The sequence below is a fragment of the Leptodactylus fuscus genome, chromosome 1, assembly GCF_031893055.1.
Source record: "Leptodactylus fuscus isolate aLepFus1 chromosome 1, aLepFus1.hap2, whole genome shotgun sequence".
Lineage (NCBI taxonomy): Eukaryota > Metazoa > Chordata > Amphibia > Anura > Leptodactylidae > Leptodactylus > Leptodactylus fuscus.
In genome coordinates, this window is record NC_134265.1 from 97,614,405 (window position 1) to 97,631,203 (window position 16,799).

At 40.4% G+C, this 16,799-nt stretch overlaps 1 protein-coding gene across 1 annotated transcript in view; it reads left to right on the forward strand.

Annotated features, from left to right (window-relative positions):
- AACS (acetoacetyl-CoA synthetase) overlaps positions 1 to 5,543 on the forward strand; it is a 66,639-nt gene extending 61,096 nt beyond the window's left edge. Inside the window, exons 16-18 of the mRNA XM_075274953.1 lie at positions 283 to 341; positions 1,371 to 1,573; positions 5,300 to 5,543. Of these exons, the coding sequence (XP_075131054.1) occupies positions 283 to 341; positions 1,371 to 1,573; positions 5,300 to 5,437 (400 nt within the window). The 3' untranslated portion in view covers positions 5,438 to 5,543. The remainder of the gene's footprint in view (positions 1 to 282; positions 342 to 1,370; positions 1,574 to 5,299) is intronic.
- Positions 5,544 to 16,799: the final 11,256 nt, after the last annotated feature.

Below are 16,799 nucleotides of genomic sequence, written 5' to 3' on the forward strand. Positions count from 1 at the left end.
CCACCCATCACCAACTCTTACCATAAAGATTTCCAGGTCCACTGATAAAGCTGGTCTCCAGAGAGTAGCCACCTGGAGTCGGACTATTATAGAACTATTCATTATACAAACAATAACATTTGCTGATACTGGACAACCCCTTTAAGCACCAGTGGAAACTTATTCCAGTTTTAGACCTGTGTTTTAAAGTGAAAACGCCCTGTATGATCACCACAGTGGAAAGATTGTAAATGTCTATTTCTAGTGCACATATTTTAACACCTCTTTACTTTAACTTTGCAGTGATGGAACATTGAATCCTAATGGGGTACGATTTGGAAGCTCCGAAATCTACAATATAGGTATAGTTACCCAGTGTCTACAATATCAACATTTCCCTGAGTCCCACCAGCCAGTGAATAGGTTAATTTCCTACATAATGGTAAAGAGGAGGTAGTAAAATAAGAAACTGTCAGAATTTTAAGTGGGAAGAAATGACTAATGTGTAGCCAGGACTTGTAATGCAGAAGTTCACTACTGGGACTTGCTAATTAAACACATTCTCAACATTCGGCTGCTGACTGGCTATGCTAACAAAGCCATTATTACGTCTCCTGAATGGATACAGATTAGACTCCCACTGCTCCCCTCCAATTCCCTTTTACGCGTCTCCATCAGACATTAACTGCTACTTATTACTGGGGCTTAGAGGATAGATCAGGTCATATACTCATTATTGGAAAAACCTTATTGAGCTGCAACCGCATTTTAAGTAGTAGGAAAGCCAAGCACAAGAAAGTTCAGATGCTTGGAAGAATAGTAGAGCAGAATAAACTAATATAAGACAATGACTTGCGAAACATATGAGACTTATCTAGGCAGCATTAACTTAAACTTGGCACATATTTAGATTGCTTGGTTTATCAGGATGGTTCATGTTAGCTTATATAGAAATATTCACCATACCCTTTTGTCTAAGGCCTGGTTCATATGTGTGTTTGTGCCATTCCGTTCCTCTCTCCGCATGAAAAAGCGGAGAGAAAAGTCCTGCAAGCAGCACTTCTCTCTCTGCATTTTTTCTGCAGAAACCACACAGACCCCATTATAGTTTCCTTAGGTAACTGCTTTTTTTTAATGTGGATTAGGTTTCTGTTCAGGGATCCCCAAGTAGACCCCCGAATGGAAACCCAAATGCAGATATGAACTGGACCTAACACTACATCACATATTGCTACGCACAGTGTTGCATTTTAGGCCACAACCCTTTATTGCTAACCTACACAGGGAAAATGAGCCAGAATTCTCCCCCAGTATGTCCAGTGTATTGATGGCAAGGACGTGAGTTGGAATCATATGGACCAGTAATAAATGTTTTCTTTTTCTTGTTGCAGTTGAATCATTTGAGGATGTCTCAGACAGTCTGTGTGTCCCCCAGTATAATAAAGACGGGGAGGAAAGGGTGATTCTTTTCCTTAAAATGAACACTAACTACACCTTTAACAATGATCTGGTAAAAAGGATAAGGGACTCTATCCGTGTAGCACTGTCTGCCAGGCACGTGCCAGCTCTGATCCTTGAAACAAAAGACATTCCGGTAAGTAGATCACTGCTGACAAAACCCACAAGAGATTAGATGTTTAGGACAAAATTTGCAAATTGCAACATATATTTTTTGTTTTTTAGCTTTTTATTCTGTCAGCTCTTCTCTGAACATTAAAGTGAATCTCTCATCTCCCCCAAGCATATTCAACTGCTACCACCATGTTAAAGCACCCATTTTAGTGATAAATATCATATTTTTGTGGAGAAAAACACATTGACATTAATTGGAAATGAGGCAGTTAGTGCACTAAGGGCAGCCTAGTCCCTTTGTGCAATGTAGGGAGGGTGGTGTCATAGCAGTGGATGGATCAACTCTTACTGCATGGGGTGGCACAGGCAGGAGATGGTAGGGGTCTGAGTAGCAAGAGCAGTACTCCTAGGAGCTGAAGACCCGCCCTCAGTGCACTGACTTCCTCATTTTCATAAAACTTCAAAGTTTTTTTTTTTCTCCAAGTCTATAAAAGTGGCATACATAACAGAGATACGTTGTTTTTCTTTGAAATGTGCTCTGTAACATAGTGATGGCAATTGAACATACTTGGGGAGGTGGTAGACTGCCTTTAAAACCAATTCCTTTTCTACAGACTTCTACTGAATACACTATTGAAGTAAGCACAATCTTTGGGAATGCAACAACATCATTGGATACCTATTTTGGTTTGGGGCTGTGGTATTGGACTAGCAAATAAACTTTAGTGTGCAACAGGTACTTGGTTTAGCAACCTTTATGACTTTACCATAGTGAAAATGGTGTAGTTGGTAATGATCTAGACCTGAACATCTCAAACTGTCAGGTGCCTGCTAGTTGGTTTGGTATGGCTGCGGAAGTAACTTTCATAGGACTATTCTATATTTATACTAGCTTTAGATCATTCTTTGGCATCTGCATTTAGGATCACAAAAACTTGATCTGACCATATCTTTATATACATTGCGTGATATTTGTAATTTTGGCCTCATCTTCAGCCACCACTGAGGCCCAGTCATCACCGTCTAGCATGTTAAGTATTGGCCACTCTATAGGGTATGTCTAGATGCTATATACTGTACTTTGCTGTTAGTTCTGCCTTTTTAGCCACTATATAGCATGGTTATTAAGACATAGGTTGGCACTTGCTTACATTTGGACATTGAGTGTGAATTCTGTATGGTGTACAATCTTATTTATGTGGTTCATTGGTTGTTCTTGAAGCATATAGAGTATATTCACACGTGGCAGATTAGAAATTTCTGTAGCCATCCCATTTATTTTGTATATGTCAATGGGCCCAAACACAGTTTTTTGCAGTTGTGTCTGGGCCGGATTGATGAGCCAATTAATATGGAGGAGGTCCTATACTTGTGCCCCTGCAGCTCTGTCAATTCATTTGAAGATATGGGTCAGAGGAAACCAGGGATGATACACTGTTACCAAAAAAAAGTGCGCATTAAACCTGGTATGCGTGAGCTGTAACATATACGTCTATAAATGTATTACATGCCCAGCCTTCGAGTTACTATTGTCAGGGTCTGAGGTTGCTAGGTGGGGTGGCATAGACACACAAGTCCAGTTTCTTTAGTCCAAAACAATAGTAGAGTTTTATTTTCACTCAAAAAAGGTAGTGCAGCAACAAAAGGAAACTATATACAAAAATAAATACCTGCCCGGCTAGGCTCTAACTAAACATAGAATAGGTTACCTCACCTACAATCACAGAAATCCAAAAAGCCAGTAGAATCATTCAGGACACCGCTCCAAAAATATGACCTCTCTGTTTGCTCTCCAGCCAAACTCTGCCCAAGTGTTGCTGCTGGTGCTGGCTTCTTAAGCCTCCTTGACGAGGAGACTCTCTGCAGCTGAGTCGCTGCTGGAACATCCACAAAGTGTGGACTGGAGGAGGGTGGAATGACAGGTCCCACTACCAACCTACCTGCCATTCCTAAAAATCCAGCCCAATACTGTACATTTACCAAAATGCTCAGCAGACGAAAGTTGTCGTCTGAGAACAAACATTCCTGGAGTTTTCTCATCTCACCCACCTGAGTAGTCTGGGCAAGATGTACACCCGCTCCATTACCTGACCAGCCATCGTCTTACACTATGTTCTAGTACATAGCTAGTAATGTCTAGTATTCATAGTCCTAAATTGTTTCTTGTTGTTGTGCAATATATTCCAGCTGTGATAGTGTTAATACATCCAAGGGAGAATTGTGGGGAAAAAAACCTACCAAGCAAAACGTTATGAAAGTTTGGAAAAGAATTGTGACCTTGAATGCTTATAGAACTGCCAAGTTTCATCATGATCTGAGTCGTTTTTCCCATAAGTCATAAGCATCTGAAAAACAGGATTTAACATAATGCTGCCTCACTAGATTTAATGTAAGGAACTATGAGTTTGGCAGAGAGCAGTGGAGACTGATATGCATTCCTAAGCTTTCCTTAATGTATCTGTGGGAAGGAGAATGTCTTTATTTCTGCTTGTTTCATAACTTTCTATTTTACTTTATTCACTTTGGGAGGTCCCAGGTGAATTCCTTGTTTTTCACATGTTGATTTCGTTTCAGGCTTTTACCATTTTTCTCTTGAAAACTAATTATGTATGTGTCTTAAATTGGTTACTTTACTTTTAGATGGTATTTTAAGAGGGTTTTTTCAGTGTAATTTTCAATATTGTCTTAAACGGTGAAGAGAACAGCAGATTTTATGGGTATGCTTGGAAAGGATAATTGGTAGAAAATGGCGCTTAATTTCATAGGAAGCCTCCTGAGAGAGGACTATGGAGAATGATAATGAACATGCCACTTGATTGTTGTTGATTTATTCCGCTTTCATATGTAGACCCACATGTTTGCCTTGGGCATGTATTTCAGGGCCAGAATCTAGTGAATTTACAGGGTGATGTCATTGTGCTGCTGTTCCTCTAAAAACCAATTATTAAAAGAGGGACACAATTTAATTAAATTGACTTTCTGGTGACTTAAGAGGTTAATTCACACTGGTGCAAAAATGTACCTATTTCTGAAAATGGCTTGCGCAAGTAAATAGTGCGTCTACTGAACTATGTAAAGGTGTGATGGCGGTAAGCATGGTGTTCCCTGTAAGGTACTGTGATGGGTGAGAGAGTACATTTCCTAGTGATATACTGCCTTTAAATAGTTTCATGTAACCTGATCATTGTTTTTAGGACAAAAATGCTAAAATAACAGATTTACATTTCTAACCATTCTTTCACGGCTTTTGTTCTGCTCTCCAACCCCAGTTATGTTCATCGGTTTGCTTGATGCCATGTCCTCCAGTGAGGTGCATTCCTGTCACAATTAGCTGTTTGGCGACATACTGGTTAATATGTCATGATGTGTCAGTCAGCCCTGTGGATGTGATGGAAAACCCCTTTGGTTTGAAGCCGCACGTTTTGCTGTGTGTCTTGCTGGGTTTTTTTTGGCCCAAGAGTGACTTGGAAAGGAAGCTTATAGTTCTACCTACTGCTAAATCCTCCTCTGGCTTTGGCTAACCCCCCCCCCCCCCCCAAATCTGTGACAAAAAAAATGCATCTTTCCACAACATGTGGCCTCAGACTCCAGCAGTGCTGGGTAAGACCCAGCAGCAAAACTATCATAGTGATGAAAGAAAGAAATGCAAACTTAAATCTCTCACATTGTATTCTCTGTATGCATCTATATCTCCGTATAGTCATTTGTTGTGTAATATGAAGTAACCATTGGATTGTTTGTTTTCCAGTACACTATTAGTGGGAAGAAGGTGGAAGTTGCCGTTAAGCAAGTCATCGCAGGCAGAGAAGTGGCTCACCGCGGGGCTTTTTCTAACCCACAATCCCTGGATTTATATCATAATATTCCAGAGCTACAGAATTACTGAGCACTGTACATAAGAGACTGTGTAGGGTGCACGGATTCATGATTATAATGTACATATACTGTGTGTAGAAGGATCAATATTGGTCATCAAAAAACAATATCTATCTATCTATCTATCTATCTATCTATCTATCTATCTATCTATCTATCTATCTATCTATCTATCTATCTAATCTGTCTGTTACTTCAGTCATGTTAATGGCATCAAAAGCCAGTGTTGTACTCCCTATTGATATTGAAATGAGGCCAGTTTACGTATTTACAGTCCATGGTAACTTTTAATGCTAGGGGTTAGCCACTTTACAGTAACATTTTCTAACACTGCGTAAGGTGTTGGTGTGTTACATGAAGTGACACTATACCTGTTCCATAGCCCAGCGTTTCACTAAAAGCCTCCCTGATGTGGCGTATAAAAAGACACAGGAGCGTCGGCATCCATAAGTTGTAAAATGGTGGCAGTCATGTCATTATTCCAATGTAATCTCTTTCCCAGCTTTCCATTACATCTCCAAGTACTGATCAGCTCCAGCACAGAATAGAACTGGTCCAACAGATACAGGCAGAATCATCCCCTGTATATGTGATATGTGCTGGTCTTGTACAGTATTGTTCAGCACATAGGACAAAGCAAGGACTATAGGCCACAATACAAGATTTTACTGTAAAATGGTCAACCCCTTTAATGTTACATGACCACATGTGTAAGGTTTAGCCTTTGTGTAATGATTCATTGTACTTGAAGAAGACATGAAAAGCCATATTATGCTGTATTTGACACCTAACTCTTTATGGCAGTGGTAATAAGGAAGTATCTATACAGCCAGTTTGCCTTAGAATGTTCTAGAAACCTTTACTATATGGTACATCATGTGAGAGCTATACTTACCTGTGACCTAGTCAGGTTTTGCCGCTCATGAGGCTTCCTGCATAGCACTGCTTGTTAGTGGTAGAAAGTTCTTTAGGCACATCCTTGTCCTGCTATGTGATATGTCTTGCTTGCCTATGTGAATACCCTTTGTGCCACCTTCAGGCAACAGGTACAAGTGTACAGTGCAGGACATTGAGCAAGGCATGTCTCCTCTTACCATAGTGCTTTTCAGCAGTTACAACGCTGCTTATAGTATTCTGGCAGCAGAATCATTTTAAGGGATTTTCTTCAATTAACCATTTCAAGGCACTTACTGTATGACCAAGATTTCTGGTACTTTTCTATTCACTGATCTACCTGATCAGTAGTGCCCTACTGTTTTGTTTTTTTGTTTTTTTTTTTTAAAGAAAAGATTGGAACACCAGCTTAGTCCAAAGGGCGAGAACGAATTGTTCTCACTTTTCACTTTACATATAATGCATAGCAGATTACTTTCTCAACTAATATAGATCACAACACAGTCTATATATTTCAAGAAGTTGTTAATGTAACGTAGGGGACTCTTTAGTACATTCCCTTTTGTGAGCTGTCAAGTTGCCAGCAGGTGGCTGCCAGTGACTGCTCCTTCTAAACAGAAATGAGGGACTGCACTCCTTAGAATTGCTGCACTATAGTGTTACATTCTGCAATGTTTCTAGCTTTCTGGCTACTAACATGAGGAAGTGCAATGCAATAGTTTCATTAAAAATTGTTGTTTTTTTTTTGTTTTTTTATCATGTTTTTCACTGGTTACTTATGTGTTTGCTTTACTGTGAGATTTGTTTGTTTACAGGTTTTACATAATTGTACTTCTGTAATGTAGGTAAATGTGGATCATACAGGACGACTCTTATGCCAAACCCAAGTGCACTACCCCTGCATCGTGCTGCTTATTGGTCACCCCTGGTGTTATTTTTTTGTAACTTTCCATTTGCCCACCGGCTAGCTGCTTCCTTACTGTTCTAGTGAACAAATCCAGGTCTTTTACTGTGTGCGGTTGTGGCTGCACTCCTTACTGCCTATGGAATTTGTGAATAACTTCTAATGCAACCAATGAATAGACTGGAAAACCAATTTTTTATATATATACATTCTAGGATAATCCAAAAAACATAAAGGAAAGCAAAACAATGCAATGTTATGTTTTATTAAGGGCAAGTGAATATCAGGTCAAATCCTTGACATTTGTTGATTTTAGGCTAGGGCTACATTTAGACTTCTTGTAGTAAGATTTCTTTCTATAGAGTAATCAGCGATTCCATTATACTTTATGGAGGAAACCAGTAGCTACTACTTTAAAATTGCAGAAAAATCCCAGCATCGGGCAAAAAGAAATTGCTAGCAATTCACTTGACTGCCAGGATTTTTGAAGCTACTCAGTGCATTCCTATGGACAGGGTTATAACAGTGATTTTTATTGTTTTGGTCTGAAATCTAAATGTAGCTCTAGCCTTCAACTCCTCTTGGACATTCTATTTAGCATTGCTCTTTCTAACAAGTTGTGATTGCTTTTAAATGCTATAAAATATTGTATTTTACTTTCCGTGTAGATAGTCACCTATTTTTACAAATTTGACTACAGTATAAGAATGCATTGTATGTATATTAAATGGTATATGTTGCATTAAAATCCCTACTTCTGTATTGAATGATTATTTCTTCATTGGCTTTAAGCTGTTTGGTTCTTGCAATTAATAAATCCAGTATAACCCTAGAAGGTGATACAAGTGATCACATTATAATGAAATAATTATTTCATTACATATTATTTGATAAGCTGTATTGGGCAAATATTATTATTATTATTATTATTATTATTATTATTATTATGAAGCCTATTCCATCATTCCAGTGTTAATGTAACCTTTTATGTAATTTCATATTGACTTGTACAAACATCAGAATCCTACTAATATTATAAATGTAAAAGTTTGGATGTGTGTTTGTATGTTTGTTACGCAATCGCGCAAAAATAGCTGAATGGAATTGGATGAAATTTGGCACGTAGTTTGTAACCTAGATTAACACACAGGCTACTTTTTAATCCCTAGTAAATGACATGACTTCACAACTATTGTGAATTTATGTTTATATACTATATTAAACTGCTCTTGCCAGCAGTAGTATCTCAACTAATTGGAGTTTGCTGATAAAGCCTGGTCTGTTATCTCTCTTTTGCATATTATCTGATCTGCTCCAGTGCAGAGACACTGACATGGAAAAACCCATTTAATCCAAATTGGCAGTTTGCCAATTTTAAACATGCCAGAAAAAAGAAAATCTATTTTGTCTAAAACAGCGAGAGCTATGAAGGTAGCCAGAAGTCAACAGACTACTCCTCCAGCGGAGCTGAGGGGGATCATCGATGCCAACAACACACTCATTATATGGCGTCCCAGCGAGCTGTTGAGATGCTGGAATAATCACAGGCATGGGTGAGGAACAAGTTCAGCGGCAGGCCAGCTTGACAGCTGCTGAAACGCTGGAGCAGGTGAACCATTGACGGCAGCAATTTTCTGAATATAGGCGGATCATCGATGCCAACAACACGCAGACGAAGTTCGCGGGCAGAGGCTAGTCTATCCATAAAGCTTTACCCAAATATACAGTTTCTATTTTTTATCATATAAGCTGCATGGAGTTAGTCATGCATAAATGCTGCTGCTGTGCTTGGTTTTCTCTGAGAGACAAAGAGAAATTGTGTCCATCCTGAAAAATATCCACACTTTTATTGAGTATATAGCAGAATCTGTACTGTATTCTAGATATTCACAATTAATACAGCCTCATTAGAATGAGCTTTTGATTTTGAACAGTATGGGGTACTATTACAGGCAGACTATTTAGCTTACTTGCATAGCACCATCATATTCTGCAGCATTTTATAGACCTTGTCAGTCATTGTCCCATATAGGGTTCACAATCTATATTCCCTACAAGTATGTCTTTGGAGTGTGGGAGGAAACCCACGCAAACACATGGAAAAAATTTTTCTTGTAGATGTTCTCCTTGGCAGGATTTGAACCCATGAATCCAGTGCTGCAAGACTGCAGTGCTAACCACTGAGCCACCATGCAATAATTCTGCAAAAAAAATTAGCCCATATATACTGATATATACAGTGTAAAATTAGACAGTCTGAAAATGTGTGAATATGGCCTTATACTGTTAGTTGTCCTCCCCTGTATCGGCACACATATTAGAGTCCTATAGAACCACTCCAGTAAAAATGTGGTCTTACCAAATTTAAAAATGAGCATAACTTACTGATGGCATTATTGTGAAGGTATATACGCCCCTCTGAAGTACTGACCTCCTTTCTGCTCCTATGAATGGATTACTTATGTTAGTCTTAATATATTCACCTGAGGCTCTAACCTCTTAATATTCCTGGCACATCTTTTGTGAGGTTCTAAGCTCCAAAATTGAAATCTACATCAGTCGGTGACTGGCATGGATTTCAGGTACAGTTTTCTAACTTGCATTATAACAGGCCCCCGGTCTGCCTTGTTCTTCAGCCACTTCTTTTAAACTCTGCTATACACAAAAAAAGTGACATTTTTGTACCAGAAAACTGATGTGACTATTTTAGTAAACTATCCCCAGTGTCTCCTGTATGACCAGGAGTTCATACAATGCAGAGCTATTACAGCCTCAATCTGGTTCAATCTGATTTTTTTTTTTTTTTTTTTTTTTTTTTTTTTTTTAATATAAGTTATACCCAAAAGTGTCCATGCTCCGTTTTAACAGAGATCAATTTCAGAGTCACATTTCAGGTTGTATGTGGACCCTGGGCTGAAAATTGTGCGCCAGCTTAAAAGGTTTTCTGGATACAGGACTGAATGGAGTCAATAATTGTTCTTCCAAAGAGAAGCTCTAAAGAGAAAATTAACATGTAATATTTGCCCTTACAAATTGCAAAGTGTGCCCATGCTGGTATCAACAAAACAGAAACATTACTCTTTGCCGTTGACTCTAATGGATTTTTTTAGTTAGTGAAACAGTTATTTTGTCATTATGTTAGCCCTTTTAACATGACAAATATTACAATTTTCACTTCGCTGTCTCAATTACCTACATCGTGCTCTAATTTCTATATTACAGTAATATCAAAACATTAGCTGTGTACATATATCGGTGCATTATAAATAGACAGGATGGTGCCAGTGTCCCTATAGACCTGCGAAAATGTGAAATGTAATTTACATTATTTCACTTATATAAAGGTAGACTTCACTCTAAACAGATATAATCAAGCTGTTGTATTTGTGTTACTCAAGGATAATGGTAGTTACAGCAATACACAACAGGGCTCAAAGGGTGCAAGTAGGGACACGAAACTTAGAAATAAGTATTATGGGTGTGGACACCCATAAACAATTATTATACTCTGGTGTCTTTTCAGACCCCAGAGTGTAATAATCGGAGACTGAGGGGGGATACCAACATAAAAAAACAATGTTACTTACCTATCCCCGGCTCTGCTGCAGTCCTCGGTGGTGTCGGCTACCTTCAATGACGTCCAGAACGACATATGACCCCAGTCGCAGGCCAGGATCAGTAAGTAAATAGGGTTAGTTACTGGCTGGAGTAACTCCAGATGGTAACGGCCTATTAAGAAAAGAAAAAAAACACAGCGGTTGCGGCTGTCACCGGCCCCCTAATGTTCCGGGTCCTGTGGCAGCCGCTACCCCTGCGGCTACCACTGGTCTGTTTGTTCCTCTTCAGAAAGAGCAACTTGCTGGTTTTGACAGTTGGCCTGATAAGCAATTTTTCATTAGCAGAATCCGCCTCAGATGTAGGAATTTGCTGCGGATTCTGCTCTGAATCTGCCTCCATTTGTTTTCATTGGGGGAGAAAGATTGCAGCAGGATACTAAAAAAAATAAATAAATAAGCGTCTTGCTTGATCTTACCATGGATTCATCTGGGCTTAATCAGCAGTGGAAAGCAGCAACAGAATACCAATGCCCTGCCCTGTATGTAGGTTCACAGGACATTGCCATTTGGTCGCGGCTTTCCTCTGCTGAACAGGTCCAGATGAATCTTCAAGGAGCCCCGAGCCGTGGAATCTGCTTCAAAATCAAGCAGGGCTCTGATTTTTTCTTTCTTTCAGCATCCTGCTGCGATCTCTGTCTCCCACCAAAAACAATGGGAGACTGATTTGGGGCTGGAATCTGCCCCGAAATCCAAAGCAGATTCCTATGTGTGAACATACCCTAAGTCCTTATGCATGGTTCTAATGCAAGTCCACAGACAGCGCTTATTCACAGTGCATAATGGCCATGTGACTGCGTTTTTGAACCTGTCCATTTCACAGGTCTATTTTGACTGACATATATAGTACATGTCAGTTTTTTTGATGGCCAAAAAAACTGTGTCATAAAAAAAAACAAAAAACCTGGACATATGAATATACACATTGGGGGTTATCATTGCCCCTTTTTTGGGACATACATTTTTCAGGTGCACCTTTTTCAGACTAATTTGATTGTGGTGGTGATTTATTATGTAGGTGCACAATCACGTTGTGCACGTGTATGTTAATTTTGGTGCATCTTTTTTGCGCCTTTTTTGTGCTGATCTCCAACTTCTTCCTCCCCTTGGAGACAGATGACCGTGTTCTGCCAGTGATGCTGTGATGTTTGGAGCCAGCCAGTACTCTCCCATGCTCCTGCACTTCACCGGCGCTGACACAGGACCTGCAGCCTGAACTTTGCCAGCACAAGCAGCCACATCCAGCTGCCTCTGCTGCATCTTTGTTCCCTCTGATGCCGGCACTGCTTTGGGGAGTGATGCTACTCTCCCATGGGAGACTCCTCCGTCCTCTGCTTCATGGCTGTCGGGCATATTGCTGCATGTGCCAAAATACCAGAGCCCGCAGCTTCTCAGCTGTCCCCAGCTACTCCACTCACTGTGACTTTAAAGGGGATGTCCGGGATAAACTATGAATTAACCCCTAAACTAACCCCCCTCCATCCACCTAACTTCTAATTTACTTCTATTTTTTTTTTAAATGTATAATTACTCATATTTCTGGGGCAGTTATGTGACCGCCTCAGGGACAGTTTTTGAGCCAAAGTTGGGCCTTAACCTCGTGCATCTAAAAATCACAGCGGTCTTTCCCAGATAGCACACTGACTCATTAATTTCTATGGATCTGTTTACATGAATTACACAGTCACATGTGCGGGCCGACAGTCAGGGCTACAAAATATGTTCATATTCCTTTCCGATTTTGTGGCCCTGCTTCTGCGACTCCTATTTATTGAATGAATGGGAACACGGAAGCACGGGTGGCACATGAATGACATCCGCATCTCGCCCATGTGCCGCCTGTTCTGTTTACTGATGGCCGCAGGTTAGTACACAGCCATGTGCAACTGGCTTAACTCTGCCTAAAATTCAGTGTTTTCTTCTGCTGTGTTTCTACAATATGGAGCCTAAGCATTAATAGTACGAATGGAAAAAAACATTCATATTCAAAATAGGGAAATCTTAAAAGTCATGAGGTCACAACTATAGCATATACAGTATATAGCAATGTCCGATCTTCTGACTAGTACTTGACATAAGAAGAGCTTAATAAACATTTAGTAGATATACAGTATACTTTGCCCAACCATCTTAAATTCTCTGTAATATCAGAATAAAAGTGTTTTATGCATTGTCTATAATCCGTTACTAAACAATGACTTAAATGACCCGATGGTGAAATAATGAAGATGTTTGAGCTGTACATCAGGTGAAACCTTCTGAAGCAGCGTGGAAGATCTCCTGTGTGATCTTTAGTTTGAGAAACACACAGACAATATTCTCCCAAGTGTCACTTTTCTCAGGTAAACCAGGAGTGACGGGGAAGCAGAGGGACAAGTGACAAGTGAAAATGAAATGGTTTGCACAGCAGCTCATTATTGTATAGTGTGTGTCTTGTAGACATCTCTCGGGCCTCTTACTGATTTGCTTTGAGCTGCTTATTAAATGAGATCTGTGAAGCGAGAAGTTCTGTGTGATGTCCTCAATGGCCTCTTTGTGGTTCAGTTTCCATCCTCTATTGTGTTCTTCAGGAATAAATAACTAAATTGATACAACTTTGCTTAGGAAAATAAATCCATGTTCCCCCAAGATCGGTTTACAAAACAATAAGAAGAGTCCCATTAATTGGAGAAGTGACAGTATAATTCAGTGATACATTTACATCTGATTGTGACATATCTAAGCATGTGAGACTATCTGACAACAAAAATCTGTATATTGTATCCTTTATTAGGGTGAGATGACTGTTTGCACCTCAGACACACAGATAAAAACATCCTCACATTACAGTAGTTTGCCAATGTGACTACTGGTCTACACAGCATCTATAGATATAGAGTTACAATAGGTTCATAATTATAATACAACATCCCACATAAACTTTATATAGTTACAAAGATGCTTGTTCTTTTTATGGGCACTTAACATAAAACATTAATAAATTGCTGACAGACATGCGCAATTGGCGCTTTTGGAAGAAGACGCGACGGTGACGTGGGAGAAGAGGCGGTCCGGAGAAGAAGATGGAGGTGTCACTGTAGGGCTGTCTGAAAATGCATTTACATATTCCTACGTGTATTTAGTTAAAATAGGGAATTCTAATGACAGAATCCCTTTAATGTACCTGCCTTCCTGGTCGCTGTATGCAAGTCACTTAATAACCGCTATGTATACAGCTCTGGAAGCCGCCATTTTACTGCTTCCTTGCAGCCCAGCGGTCTTGTGATTGCCAAGAATGAGGGAACTGCATGAGCTGCTGGGTCTTAGGGTCCTTTCATGTGGAGGAAAGTGGTGAGGAATTTGGTGTGCTTTGGTGTGGACTTTCAGCGCTGAAAAAAAAAGCCTCCCATTGACTTCTGCTTTTTTTCAGCACTGAAATTCCACACCAAATTCCTCACCATTTTCCTCCATGTGAATGGACCCTTAGAGGATCTGGATCAGCTCTGCAGTGTATACTAGGAGGTTGTATTCCTCTTAAAGGGGTATTGCCATGTCGCATACTCACCAGTCTTCGCTGCTGTAAAATCTTCTTTCTTCCTTCGTCATTTGGTGGGCGGGGTTTCATATGCAACCTGCAGTTTAGCTCCGCTCCCAAATTAGCATGTAGCGCCGCCCACTGCATAGCGTGATCCTATGGGGTGGCTGAAAGGCCTGTGATGTCATCAAAGGTCCTCAAACAACACTATATGCACAATATTGGACTATGAAGTACAGGCAGGAGCAACTCCATTCTGTGTTACATACAGAGACTGCCTGTCTCTGCCATATTGAACACAATTGAATTAGCTAGCCTGATAACTGGGAGAACAGAAGAGTTCAGAAATGAAAGCAGCTCCATCCCCCCTTTTTTCTTTCTTTCCTCTCTTTACCGTGCTATTCCTAGACATTTTGTTGCGATCTTTACTTTTACTGTATGCATTGATTGCTAATGTTTATTTGTATTATTTTCCCTACAGCAATTTCTTATACTAAGTCTTCGAACATCTCTGTTACCCTCACGATTATATTTGTACAACGTTTTTACGCTGTTCCCCTTTCTGTTTTTATTTCCCTGTATATGAAAAACCCAATAAAAACGTGTCAGGCCCTGTGGCAGCTGCCTCAGCGGTAGTTACGCCACTGTTTCTAATATAGGTTCTGTATAAATTTCTCACAGTCTTTTTTAGATCTGTGCTTGCTGTTGTTCATTCTGCTTACTTACAGTGGATAAAAATCAGTCCACGTCTGGTTGGTTTCTCTTATATTCTGACCAATGGAATGGCTCTCCTGCAGAAGATCGCGGGAGCTGATCCATTGCTATTGTGCTTTCGCTGTGGTAGGGCTCCTTAGAAATGTACTGATTTTACCATATTGTGGGGATAACGTCTTTCCTTAGGGAGAGACCACCTTCTCAGGTGTGTGGAGACTTATACAGCCATAGTTGCTCCACTGCAAGGGAACATGGGAAGAATATGCAAATCTGTCTCCCAAGATGTAAACAGAGAGACAGTGCCTGCCCTCTATAGCAAGCACCCTGAACACCATACCCGACTTCCCAGAAGTCTGGGCATGGTGTTTCTGGGAAGTCTGGGCATGGTGTTCAGGGTGCTTGCTATAGAGGGCAGCATAACAGAGGCACTGTCTCCCTGTTTACATTTACAATGACTGCCTACTATTAATTTTATCTGTACTGTATTAATAGAAGTTTATGACTTTATTATGATCTGGTTTATTATGGGGTGCAGCATTCTCTGATTAAAGGGGCTCTATCAGCAAAATCATGCTGATAGAGCCCTACATATGCGTGAATAGCCTTTAAAAAGGCTATTCAGGCACCGTAAATGTTATATTAAACTACCCCTCCCCCCCCCCCCCCGTTTTAAAATAAAACCCTAAAAAAGAATGTGATCTACTTACGCATCGTGCACTGTGGGCGGGCATTGTTCTTCCTCCACACCTCTTCTTCCTCCGGTCCCGTCTTCCTCCGGCGCTCGCGAGCGGACACTGATATAAAAAAAATGGCCTGGGCGCTTGCGCAGTAGCATGCGGCTTCTACTACAGCTACTGCGCAGGCGCCCAGGCCATTTTTTTATATCAGTGTCAGTTTGCGAGCGCTGGAGGAGGACGGGACCGGAGGACATCGGAGGAAGAAGAGGCAGGGATGAAGAAGACGGCGCACCCTGAATGCCCGCCCAGCGTGCACGATCCGTAAGTAGATAACATTCTTTTTTAGGGTTTTATTTTAAAACGGGGGGGGGGGGGGTACTTTAATATAACATTTACGGTGCCTGAAAAAGCTATTCACACATATGTGGGGCTCTGTCAGCATGATTTTGCTGATAGAGCCCCTTTAATATGAAAGATGGGTCAGGCTGACCTGGAGATGCATGCTACAAGCTTAAGTATTATTAAAAGAATGTATACACATATAGGAAATATAGATGAATGTATTCATTTCCCTATCACATGTCATGCAGATGAAGGTCCTTGACACCCAAACGTTCGGACTTTGACATCAAATATCCAGATGCTCTATTTTTGATTCCAAGATTTTGGAATAAAGTTTTTCATACATTGACTTTTGGTGTGCTGAAGTATTATACTACCGTTTGTAATGGGACTCCCCAAATACTTGTTGCCACCTATTTATGGGAATAATTTGTTCCCTTGTAAGTTGTAGCCCACTAGGATTTAGCAACTACCGCAGGAAGAGCCCCGGAGCGGATACTCAGCCCAGGACAGGTGAGTATAAGTATTTTTTTTATTTTTATACACGTCCTCTGGGCTGGCATTTAATGGAAAAGGATCCAGTCAGTCTCCTTTCCAATAAAAATACATATAGCGGTTGGAGAACAAGACTTTCTCCGACCTCTGTGGTCCGAGGTCCCTGCCATTTCCAGCCGGCCGTGGCCCTGTACCCCTCCGGACCTGGTCACAGTCGC